Here is a 12,321-nt window from a genome sequence, read left to right on the forward strand (position 1 = left end):
TTGTTACTTCTTCAGTTTTTTTTTTGTTTTTTTTTCTTCCCACCGCAGCATCTCGTGTTAATTTTAAATGCTATCTAGCTCTGGCTCCATTTCTTTGTTCTGAGCTTTAAAATGTGTTGGTATTGATGTCATTCCTTCTCCGCCCTTCAGTCTGTCAGACAAAGACGTGGAACAGCAATGAAAAAGAACAGGTTAAGAAGTTTCTCTTTCAGCTTTGTTTTGTTCACACACAAAAGCCGCCGCTTCCCACAATCTTTTTTTTTTTTTTTTTTTCCTCATTCCACCTTTCTTTTTTTTATTTTAGTATTTTCTCAATCCTTTTGCAACATCAAGGTAAAAGTGAGACTTTGGGTTTGCTATCTGAATATCAAATGCATCACTGGTTTTTTAAAATGCACCACAAACAGAAAAGTCATGTTTATGAATTTTGTTGCGAGCAGTTTCTGTTATTTCCCATCAAATCCGATCGTCGACAAGCAGAAGAAAGAAGCTGGTATTTTTTTTTATCCTACATACCTTTAAATCACTTTACATTGTCAAGGTGAAAGTAAAGACTTAGTGTTCTGTCAACCTAGTTTTGGTCCTTGACAACAATATTACAGCAGTGTTACTGTTTGTTGCAGCAGCAGCAGAGCGTGTTTATGGACCTTGAAGTCCACTCAGAGGAAAAAAACAAGACTGTTTTGAATGAAAAGAAAAAACCTTGGAGCACAGCCTTGTAAATTAATTTGTTCGTGTTGTATGATGGGAACACAGCTGGCCTCATTAACATGCGCACAACAAATAATTATAGCGTTTTTTTTTGTTTTTTTTTCTCCCTCCTCTCTTCAGCCAGCCAATGCTTGGCTAATGGGCTTGCTGGGTTAATTATGTCAGAGCGTAATTACACAGGGCCCAGGGAGACATAATGGTGCACCCTGCTGCGCCCACACCGCCTAATGATGGTGTATCGCTGACAGGGCCAAGACGGACCGCCCCGACACACCTGCTTGTCTTGGCGCACACCAACCCCGGTCCACCCCCACCCACCTGAACCTGCTTGCCGTCCCCTCTGTGGTGCCACCCACGGTCCTCTGCCGGGCCGTCCACAGCCTCTGACAGGCTTTGGCTCCGGCTCGCTGTGGACCGATGGCTCGCCCAGATGCACTAAACCGCCTCCCGCTTTGAGATGTGCAATAGCACCGAAACAGCAACTCCAGTGACCACAAGGAAAGCAGCTAGAGCATGGCAGCCTCATTACGGCTCAGTAAAAGTGATGAAACTCAATATCAATGCAGCTGAGATTCTGTAAAAACAATTAAAAGTCTTGGTAACTTTTGTTGGCTAGTAGCAAGTTGGTGATGAAGCTAATCCACAGTATGACTAAATGAGGTTCACGTTAAAGGATGAGCAAGTTAAAGGTCTAATTTTCACACACAGCAGAGTGTAAAAACTCATTTCAAAGTCAATCTGTGGTTTCAGTTAACATATCCATCCTTTTAAATAAATGCCCTACTTTTCTGTTTTGTATTTATGATCATTAATGATCTCTTCTAAATGTCTGAGCTCTGGTAACATGGTGACTTTGCCTCAAAGTCAAATAGGACAAGAAATACAAGATCATTTATTTGGACCTTATTTGGAATAAAAGATTGCCGTGATTGTAATCAGTGTTCTTGTCTAATAAGAGATGATTACTTGAGTTATTATTTCAGTTTTACCCCCAAATACAGTGCTTTAGATCATCTGACTAAACTGTTAAACTGGTAACTAGTGAGAAACATGTTACTTACAATACTAGTCCAAAATTGATGCTGAGCTATTGTGACTGTGAATGTCCTAGCTCCAAACCCCTACATTTCCCTTAAACAAATCAGATAATAACATTATAAGAACATTATTTTCTAAGACTTAAGAGATCTAGATGACATTGCTGTTTGTGTGTGTGTGTGTGTGTGCGTGTGTGTGTGTGTGTGTGTGTGTGTGTGCTATTTATTTATTGTACCAATGTTCCCAGATTTCAGCAATTACTTTACTGAGTACATTTTTATTATAACTTATAGAAATGATATCCAAAACTACAAAAAAGATATGGCCTAAGTTGTAAACTGCAATCATCCTTTAATAGCAGACATTCCTCATTATGAGTGAACAGATATTTCCACATTTTGCCAGTGACCGTATCATACCGCTCTGCTGAGATTCCTCCAGAGCCGGACCTGCGTTCCACCAGAGAAGATGATACATTAAACCTCCTGTGATTTATTAGCTTAAACGAGCCACTGTTTGCCCTATCAGTTATCGCCACCTCAGAGCAGACGTCCAATCAGCCGTGATTAAGATAAGGGATGAATTAAAAACTGAAGGGTTCATTTTGCACCGAGAGTTACGCGACTCACCTGACTCACATAACGCCTCATCAGCCGCGTTGTATTTCTTGATTTAACAGAAAATTCCAGCGGCTGGGGGTTAGCGTTGAATTCCTGCTGCGCTCCAGGTTTTATTTAGCGGATTTACCATCAGAGGTGCTTGAAAAAGAAACCGAGCAGCTGCTTATGAGCTACATCAATTAGTAGCTCTATTTTCCAAAGTTATCAGCAGTCCTTCTGGACTCTCCTTCAGTAACTGTAGATCCCCGGCCCTTTGAGACCATCCCTGCTGTTCTACTTTGACGGGGGTTAATTTTGTATACAGACTTAAGTTATATCCCTTCACTTTAAATTTGACTTTACTTTACTCCCCTGCCACTGATTGATAATCCTGGCTTGTCCATGTGTGAGAGATCCCTTACTATAATCTCTGTCCTTTGATCATTAAAAGTTGAAAGGATATATGGGAAAGAGGCTGATAAAGTGATTTCTGTGACAGTGGGTCGATGGAATAGCAGTGCTTTAAGTCATCCTGTTTGTCTTAGAAGAGCTGTGCTCTTAATAGTGATGTCCCTTGTGACTGATGCAATATCTCCACAGTTGGTGTAACAATGAATGCAGACAATGTTTGACTGTAAACGGTCCTGGGAAAAATAGCTCAATCAATTAAATGGCCCAAAATGTTTGTCTGATGAAAATGCAGATATGGCGAGTTGCAATGTATGGCCAGGATTTCAACAAATTGCACGTTTGTAGAAGTTTTGAGTCTCTGATGAGCATTTATTTTTTTTCTGTGGCCTGCCGGCTCAGAGTTTGCATTCTCACAGTGGCATCTGGCAAAGTTTAAACGTCTGTGGTTCCAACTTCTTACGAAAAGTCACTTCAGTCAGTGCCCATACTGAAGAAGGGATCCAATTGGGTTCCACACAGAAGTCTTAAGATGAGTGGATGAAAGCTGTGGGAGAAAAGTTTGTGCAGCAAAGCAGCGATTTTCCTCCTCTTTTAGAGTTTTGAAGGGCTGCGGTGTGTGTGTGTGTGTGCGTTTGTGTGTGTGTGTGTGTGTGCGCGTGGCTCTACATCTTGCCTCCCCCCTTGTCAAGGAGCTCCCCTGAGCTTCCCTCTCTGTGCTTTGGCACTAGATGTCACCTCCTTTGGTGTTCGGCAGGCAGGTACACAACAGGAGCAGCTCTCTCTCTCTGAGCTGTTGAACTTTTCGGGAGGGGAAGAAAGGGAAGGGGAAGATTAAAAACAGCCCTGTGATGTGGAGTGCCGAGCTGCCTCCTGAGAATTCCTGGCATAATAATTTAAATGATCAAATGATACAGAGGAGACTTGTTAGTTGAGAAACAGCCTCCTAGTTGGCCCCATGGGCCCGGTGCTGCCGCGCATGCATTGCAAAACAGCTCCTCTGTTGTGCTAAAGAATCCCGCTTTTTTTTTTTTTTTTTTTACCCCCTTTTCAGGAGCAGACTTTTTCCTACACTTTGCCTAGGTGTATACTTGGAACTTAAGACTCTGTCACATATTCATGGCAATCTTTTTGTCTTCTTTGCCATTTATCAGCACATGAGAAGACTCATTAGACTCGATGTCTGAACATGTGAAGAGTCGGAACCACGCTCGTGTCATTAGGTCCAGCCTGTGAAAAATTTTCAAAGGAGCCTGAGTTAGGGGGGGGGTTTGGGGGGGAGTCTAGGAGTCACTCTTTGGAAACAAGTCTCAGTGGAATAGTCTTCCTCTGTTGAAACTACGATGCAGAAAACTCTGTAATGTGCTTTGCAGGCAGAGCGCGCACTAAAACAGCTATTTTGCTTTTTTTGAAAAGTAGGAATGTATGGATATCATGTGAATCTTAGCAGCTCTTTCTACAGAGATTTGTTTGTGTCTGTTTTTTCAAAAGATCCGGCTCCTGTGCTGGAGGCCTCGCACACCCTGGAGGGGAGGCTGCAGCAGCTTCAGAGTTCAGCCCCAGACAGCAAGGCCCTGGTGAGGGAGATCAGCGGGCACTGGAAGAAACACCTGGAGTGCCTTGAAAAGACAGGTCAGGCCAACATCGTGTACATTAGGGAGCCATCCTACTTGGAATACACATGTTTTTATGCAGGTCTGCAAGTGCTGGCAAGTTAATTATACACACTGGGTCTTGAAAATGTTGTGAAAAGTTTTTTTTTTTTTTTAAAGTCACTATCATTTTTATAGCATTTTTTTCATTGACATTTTTTTCATTTTTTCCTTGGTAATTATAGAGAACTCAGTGAATGTAAAATCCACAGTAGATCTTTCCATGCACACAGAGCCCACAAAGGACGGCCCAGCGGTCTCGGGGGCAGCGGTGACAGGAGACGCCCCAGAATCCAGCTCTCCGGCCTCCCTGATGACCCCCAACAGCACACCGACTCCAGGGGCCCCTGGCTCCCCGCAGCAGAACTGCCAGGACCGAGCTGAACAGGACGAACGAGGGTGAGAACCCCCCGCCTCTTAATGAATCCAATTTTTTAGATTTCTTAAAAGAGAGGAATAAACCTCTGTAGCCACACAGGTTTAATGAAGTCATTATTTTAGATAGATAGAAGTAGATTGTAACCCCTTTAATGTCCCAAACCATCTTTCCAATCCATTTTTTAAGCTCATTAAAGGGGAATTCCACTGATTTTTACACATCAAGGTCTGTTTACAGGTCTTGGGGGGCCTGGGGGGGAGTGGGGGGGGGGGGGGGTAGTACTACTGCACACGTGAATTAAAAAAAAAAAAAGTTGTGTAAAGCTTTTTGTGGCCCAAGGGGGGGGAGCCGCGTGAAGTTTGATAAATTGCCTCAGCGTCGGTCGGGGGATGAAGACTACAAGTTTGAAAATGAAACAGATCTGGGGGTGTGTGGAGTCAGAGAGAAGTCAGGTTATCAGACCTCTGTAGCCCGCTCCTCATCTCTGCTGGAGGCTGACAGCTCCAGGCTACATTAGCTGCTTGCTAGTATAACAAACCAGAATGACTTGAGAGTCGAGCTTTGCATTGTGGGTAATGTGGGCGCTGGGTTTTTTTTTGATAAGAAAGAAAAAGAAGTAATAAATAAGATGATATTTTTGTCTCTGCTGCTTCTATTTTGATCCTTTTTTATCCTAAATAGGTGAAATACTCTTTTATTCACCAGTTCTTATAATAAAGAAACAATACATAAGTAGGACATAGTTTTAGTAGAAACAAGCTTAAATCCCTCAATTTAGCTGAAAGTGAGTATTCAGCTTCCTTTGGGACATTTTGCGGTGTAGTTAAAAGTTAAAAACAATGGTGGCAAGCAGTTTAAAAAAAGAAACCAAATCTAATCATATATATTTTACGTTTTTATTTAATCAAGTAATCTCATTGAGATCAAGAGAGACCTATGAACAGCAGAGAGAAACTAGACTGGCACCAGAAACAATCATTCATACACGGTGGCGCTTCTTAAACGCATCAACATGTATAAATATCAGCACGTCTGTGAACTCCGTACGCGCCATTTCTAGGCGGGGGGGAAGGCTGGGATTAACATATTTTCCTGTCTGAAAGCATAAAGTGGCGTGTATATATAGTGTGGACATGACGCAGTGTAATAACTGACAAGAGTTTCTTCTCAGGGAGGAGGAGGAGGAGGAGAGCACTGACGCGAGTTTGGCTGACAGACTATCAGAGGCCGAGGAGAAGATCAAGGTTCTGCATTCATGTAAGTGGTTTAAACACTGGCACGCACTGTAGCTGTTAAATTTAATTTCAACCCATTAAAAAGCCAATACTGGTATAATTGCAGTGTGGTGCCCCCTACTGCAACACAGCCGCCCCGCTGCTGCTTTGTTTCCACTGCTTTGAGTTTTTATGAAAAAAATCACATTTTTACCAATGAAAATTTGAGTTTGATCACATGTAAGTTTTATCAGCTTTCAATGAATTCAGAAAAGAGTGCTTCTATTTGAGCTAAAACTGACTTTTAATTTAAATATGAGAAATATAGTAATATATCTAAAAACTGCATATGGCAAATCAATTCAGCATTGCAGCTTTAAGGTCAAAGTTCATGTTTTGTTTTTTTTAAGTTAATATCTCACTTCTGTGTGTGCCTCTCAACAGCTTTGAACACTGCACAGGCAGAGCTGCTGGACCTGCGGTGTAAATACAACCAAGAGATGACGAACAAGTAAGAAACTGTTTGATTTTTACATTTTATGTTTACACTAACACATATTCCTGAACAGCCTTTTCATATCCACAGACACACACACACACACACACACATACACACACACACACACACCCCTCTGTCTCCACCTCCTCTCTCTTCAGTCACGGTGACCACACACTGTCATCTCCGCGACCTTCTGCATTGTAGTGCTTTCGAATGCTGAATTTGCTGGTCTTTATTTTGCCCACATAAACTCATGTCCAGTACAGAGCTGAGGAATGCCATTGTAAAGACAGCGAGTGAGAGTGACTCAGCCACTAATGCAGGTCGATGAGAGAGGTCTGTGTTTGCCTTCACCGGCAGCTGGGCCTTGACAGCCCTCAAGAAGAATTGCTCCATTTAAAGATTGCTTCAGAAAACACTCTACCTTGTCCTAGTCTTTGAGCGCAATGTATCCACCACACGCCTGAAATGAATCTGAGCTTGTATGAAGGATGTCGATAGACATTCAAAGTAAACACTCCTTTGTTTGGGTTGTGCTCCAGAGCACAGTCAGCCGCTGCTAATGGATTTTCTCCCAGGCTTAATCCATGGCGCAATTGAACTGATGTTTCTGGACCCACTGCCATCCATTTTGTTGGATTGGACACTTTTCACGTTGGACTTATATTTCCCATAGAGCAGCACTTGGAAAGGCTTTATGACAAACGTGCATTCTTTCACAGTGTGTGTGTGTGTGTGTTCCTCTGGGCCGGCACTGACCTCAGAGTTCCTGCCGCTGTTATCCCTCCTTGACCCCGAGCCTGTGAGCACAGGGCCGGCCTCTATTACTCTCACTGACTGTTTCCTCAATGTTGATAAGAAAGACTATTTGTCTGCTTCGGCTTGAGTAGCCGAGCAGGTAATCAATACAAAACATTTTCCGTACTGCACAAGTTCATTAAACGTGGAGCTGACACCTGTTAGTGTGTGCTGTCAGCTGGGCGCCATCTATCCTGGCCTTATTGATAGGACCTGGGTATACCCTAGACCCTCTGAAACCAGGTCTGCACCACACACCACACATGATCATTACTGCCAAGAATAGGTTTGTCTGACTGATTCCATGTCTCACTGTAGAAATACTGGAGTATTGTATTTTTGCTTTCTTGAGTCTTTGAGAGACAATGATTCTACTGGATTGAAGCATTTTAGGTAATTATGCAGCCTCATGTGTAACAATAGGAGCAGTTAAAGTGCAAACATGAAAGATTAGGGTTCGACTGAATTAACTTTGTTTAATTTGGATTTTAAAAAACACTCAATATGTTCTTTTGAAAAAATTCTTCTTTTGGGTAAAAAAAGGACTACAGTATCCTGAAACTTAGGAGAAACCTATGTGCATATTTAAATCAATCACAGCATCCTCATTAATTCATCCTTATCTTACCTTTTGAAAATCAGGTCCCATGTGTGCAAAATGAAACTGTTGAACTTCAAACAAACCTCATGAATAATCCTGCTGAGCTTCTGTTTAAATTAGACTGATTGTTAGATGTATGGAGGCAAGTTGGAGTTCAATCTCCAAAGAGCAGCGAGGGTACAAATCAGCCATTCATCCAGAAACCCCCCTCTGTGGTCCAGCAGAGGGACAGTGATGTATACACTGGATACATTTGAATGCCTTTTTAAGAAATTGTTTGAATTGTTGGTACAGAATTTATTGGTACTATTTAACATTTTCAAGAGAGTCCTACCATTTAGAAACATCACTGTTACCATGGAGATGTTAGCCGCTCCAGAGTTTGAGGATTGCGGTCCATTTTCAGGATGAGCTGCGTTGAGCTGCGGTGGCCGAGCTCGGCTAGTTATCGTTAACAGAGGCACTGAAACAGAAAGCAAGGACTTCACTTAGCGCGTGAATACATCTCAACTGCCTCTTTAAAAAAAACAAAAAACACTGCAGGAGAGCTTTTTGGAAGTTCTTCATCTTGTCACAAAACTGCATGTACACTGCACTTTTGTACAGCCATTTTTCTTTTTCCTGTTTATTATATGGTTTCGCTCTGATACTTTTATTTTAAGGTCATGACTCACAGGTGGCTGGTTTGGATCACGACATTAAACTAATAAAACTAATTTCCTGATATATACGTATATACATATATATAGAGAGAGAGATAATAAAAATGGCATTTACTTGTAGAGCCTTAAGAAGTGCAAAACGATTATATAATTACAAATATGTGTTACAATAGTAGTTGGGCTTGATTTTTCTGTGTTAGTGACTCATTTGAGAGTGAGAGTGTCTCCTCAGTAATCCTGTGGTTCTCTTGCTGTGTGTGTGTGTGTGTGTGTGTGTGTGCACGTGTGTGCGTGTTCCAGGGCAGAGGAGGTCGACGCCATCATGGCGAATCTCGAGAAGGCGAACCAGGTGAGTGCAGCCTTCCTCCGCACTTCTTTGATTGAGATACTCCTTCGTTAAGGTAATCACTCCTGTAATCAAGCCTTGGCTTTAATTAGACACCCTCCGTCCTGTGTCCCCCCCCTCCCTCCTCCCTCTTCCTCCAACCACCACCACCACACCCCCCCCCCCCTCCCTCCCTCCCTCCCTCTCCCCTGAGCGTGTGATTAGCGAGTGTAAACCCGAGCTCCCGTCGGTGGGCGCTCTGTGGCAGCACGTCTCCACTCAGCAGAGAACAGGAGACTGCCGAGCACGATTGATGCCGGAGCGTTGAACGCCGGGGTTCTTCGTTATCTCATTGCCTTGATTGCTTCCTATCCTGGTGATACCTCTTTTTCTTCTGCTCCTTTTCTTCTCCCCTCTGCTTTCCTCTCTCTCTCTCTCTCTCTCTCTCTCTCTCTCTCTCTCTCTCTCTCTCTCTCTCTCTCTTTCTCTCACGCTCTTTCTCTCACTCTGCTGCTCTCTGCCAGCAGCTCCTAGATAAATGTTCTCAAAATGAATCATTAATTAGCAGGCCGGGTGTGACAGAGCAGGTAAACAGTTTGGGGAATAAAGTGGGCTGACTAAACAGCCCCTCTCAGCAGAATAAAAAACCGGCGGCTGCGCTCATGTGCTTCGCCCGGGCCCCTTCGCTCAGGTTTTTCCACTCGGCTCCAAATTTCAAAAGCACGGGATCGCCTCCTTTGATTTATGTATATGCTCTCACCTTGATCATCTCATTAACCAATTGATGTGGATGGTGTAGGAAAAGCATAACACTGTGATACGTCTGTATGTATTCAGAGAGCGGAAATGGCCCAGAGAGAAGTGGAGAGGCTAAAGGAGCAGTTAGCCAGTGGTCAGAGTGGCACCACAGGGAGTTCCCATCCAGCAGAGGGCACTAGCAGGGTAAGAATAATGTGTACTGAACTGTGAAATAGTTGTTTTTTTATTTTTGGCGACATGCTGTGGTGTTTTTTTCCTCATTCATTCCCCAGAGATTACCTGTCAATCAACAATACTTCAGCGTTATTATGTTTATGCCTTAGACTTTTTGGTTTTTTTTAACTTTCTGTGGGTGCTGGCCTTGTCAGATTGTATTACCTTCACTTAAGCAGACACAACCGCTTAAAAAACATAAAAATCCAGCATTAGTTCTTCCCTGATCATCACCGCCGAAGTCAAATTCTCTCACTTTTTCCAGCTGTTTGAATCCTATCAACACCGAGGAGGTGGTGATTCACTAGCCGGCCTCTCACATTTTCCTCTCCTCCTAACATCCTAACAGTCTCCATCACTTTTTTTCTCTCTCTTTCTCCACCTCACTCTCACACCCTTTGTCACGTCTCCTTCTCGCCCTGTCAGGAGAAGAACGAGGTGTTGCCCTCTCAGCTGGAGGCAGCCCTGCTGGCTAAAGACCGCGAAATCCTCCGTCTCCTAGAAAACATCCAGCGGCTGCAGTTCACGCTACAGGAAGTTCAGGAGAATTCAGCCAATCAGATCCTAGAGCTGGAACGCCAGCTGGCCTATAAGGCAGAAGCTATCGAGGTGAGCGGCTCCGACACATGAGAAGTGGCAGAACGTGACCAACACCTTGTCAGTGCCTCTGATTTTCTTTTTTTTTCTCTTTCCTAATATGAAACACTTCTATTTTTTTTACAATTTCAGAGATTAGAAGCTAAACTGCAGTCCCAGATGGACTATGAGGAGATTAAAACTGAACTCAGGTGATCATTTTGAGACTGAATATTGCAACACATTCACATTTATCAGAATTCAGATCCGAGAATTTCACTCTTTCTGCATCTTTTGTTTCTGTTTCCAGCATCCTAAAGGTGATGAAGCTGGCTTCTGCAAATGGCAGCTCATCCCAGGTACATTTCCTCCTCCTCCTGTTCTCGCAGCAGTTTCACACAGGCTCATCCTCATCTCACCAAAACAGACCTTTAGTTTCCTCTTAATGTTTTCTCAGTGTGAGGGAAGAAAAACAACAGCAGTGCCAATGAATTTGTCAATGACCGTCATCCATTATAAGGAAATCTACAGCCACTATGATTGATTAGTGGAAAATTAACAGATTTTGTGTGTGTGTGTGTGTGTGTGTGTGTGTGTGTGTGTGTGTGTGTGTGTGTGTTTGTGTGTGTGTGTGTGTGTGTGTGTGTGTGTGCAGGATTCTGCCAAGGCTGCAGAAGCTCTTTTGCTGGATAAAGAGGCTTTTCTTCCATCTCACAAGTACCTGATGGATAAGGCTCGCATTTTGCACAGCAACGGTAAAATGTCTTGTTGCATTTTCTGTCTATATAACCTAGTTTTTTATAATTAAGCACATGGTAGTGGCAATGAGTTATGCCATCTTCTTACAAAAAAAAAACTCCCCATACTTCACTGATTGCTTGTTGCTCATTGGGCAGGCTCAATCGATTCTGGAGTGGACGTTTTTTTAGACTTAAATCTCTTGCATAAACTGAGGCTGCAAAATTGAGTCTGGGTTTGCACGGCTAGAATGCAAGTTGAGTTAATTTGTGAAATATTTGTCTTTGCTGGATAGCAGTTAGTTGTTCTGCGGAAGCCACACAGCTGTGTATGTGTGTGTGTATGTACAAGTTTGGTGACCGTGTTGTTTTGTTTTTTTTCTGTCACCAGATGATGACCATTCTGAGGATGCAGGCAGAGAGACAGGCAGGCCGCCCGCCTCCCACTCGTCTTCCTCTCAGGCGGACGGCCGTGCCTCCCCGAGCCCCGGCCCCCTGACCCTGGACAGCTCCTCCTCCGGCCACGATCTCCCTCGACCCTTCTCCGTGTCACCGTGCTCTGGGGACCGGCTGTCGGGAGACCACCTCCTCCACAAGCAGCTCCTCTCCCCACATTTTAAAAAGGAGGGCCTCATGGCTTTTCCCACCGCCCTCTATGCAGCCAAAGTCGCCCTCATGTCAGCTACTCAAGGGTCGGCGGGGGGCGGCAGCGTCGACGCCGGCTTACCCAGCGACCAATCAGAAAGCGGCAGCTCGACCGCGGGGGACGAGGACCAACTGGACACGGCGGAGATAGCCTTCCAGGTGAAAGAGCAACTGCTGAAGCATAACATCGGCCAGCGCGTGTTTGGCCACTACGTGCTGGGCCTCTCCCAGGGCTCGGTCAGCGAGATCCTGGCCCGGCCCAAACCCTGGAGGAAGCTGACTGTGAAAGGCAAAGAACCCTTTATTAAGATGAAGCAGTTCCTCTCAGACGAGCAGAACATCCTGGCGCTCAGGACCATCCAGGTCCGCCAAAGAGGTGAGTGACAAGACCGTGACAGGATGAGATAAATATTAGAAAAACATGCTGGCTGAAGGTTCAGTTGGGAAAAAACAGTCCAATAGGAGAAGTGGCATGAGTAAGATATCATTTAAACAAGTGTCCTCC

At 44.0% G+C, this 12,321-nt stretch overlaps 1 protein-coding gene across 1 annotated transcript in view; it reads left to right on the forward strand.

The window, feature by feature from the left end:
* cux2b (cut-like homeobox 2b) overlaps nt 1-12,321 on the forward strand; it is a 93,045-nt gene that overhangs the window by 71,017 nt on the left and 9,707 nt on the right. Inside the window, exons 5-15 of the mRNA XM_053326246.1 lie at nt 4,248-4,388; nt 4,642-4,807; nt 5,959-6,044; nt 6,446-6,512; nt 8,862-8,910; nt 9,724-9,828; nt 10,285-10,467; nt 10,588-10,646; nt 10,745-10,793; nt 11,090-11,189; nt 11,563-12,192. Coding sequence (XP_053182221.1) covers nt 4,248-4,388; nt 4,642-4,807; nt 5,959-6,044; nt 6,446-6,512; nt 8,862-8,910; nt 9,724-9,828; nt 10,285-10,467; nt 10,588-10,646; nt 10,745-10,793; nt 11,090-11,189; nt 11,563-12,192 — 1,635 coding nt within the window. The remainder of the gene's footprint in view (nt 1-4,247; nt 4,389-4,641; nt 4,808-5,958; nt 6,045-6,445; nt 6,513-8,861; nt 8,911-9,723; nt 9,829-10,284; nt 10,468-10,587; nt 10,647-10,744; nt 10,794-11,089; nt 11,190-11,562; nt 12,193-12,321) is intronic.

The sequence above is a fragment of the Scomber japonicus genome, chromosome 9 (assembly GCF_027409825.1).
Source record: "Scomber japonicus isolate fScoJap1 chromosome 9, fScoJap1.pri, whole genome shotgun sequence".
Classification (NCBI taxonomy): Eukaryota; Metazoa; Chordata; class Actinopteri; order Scombriformes; family Scombridae; genus Scomber; species Scomber japonicus.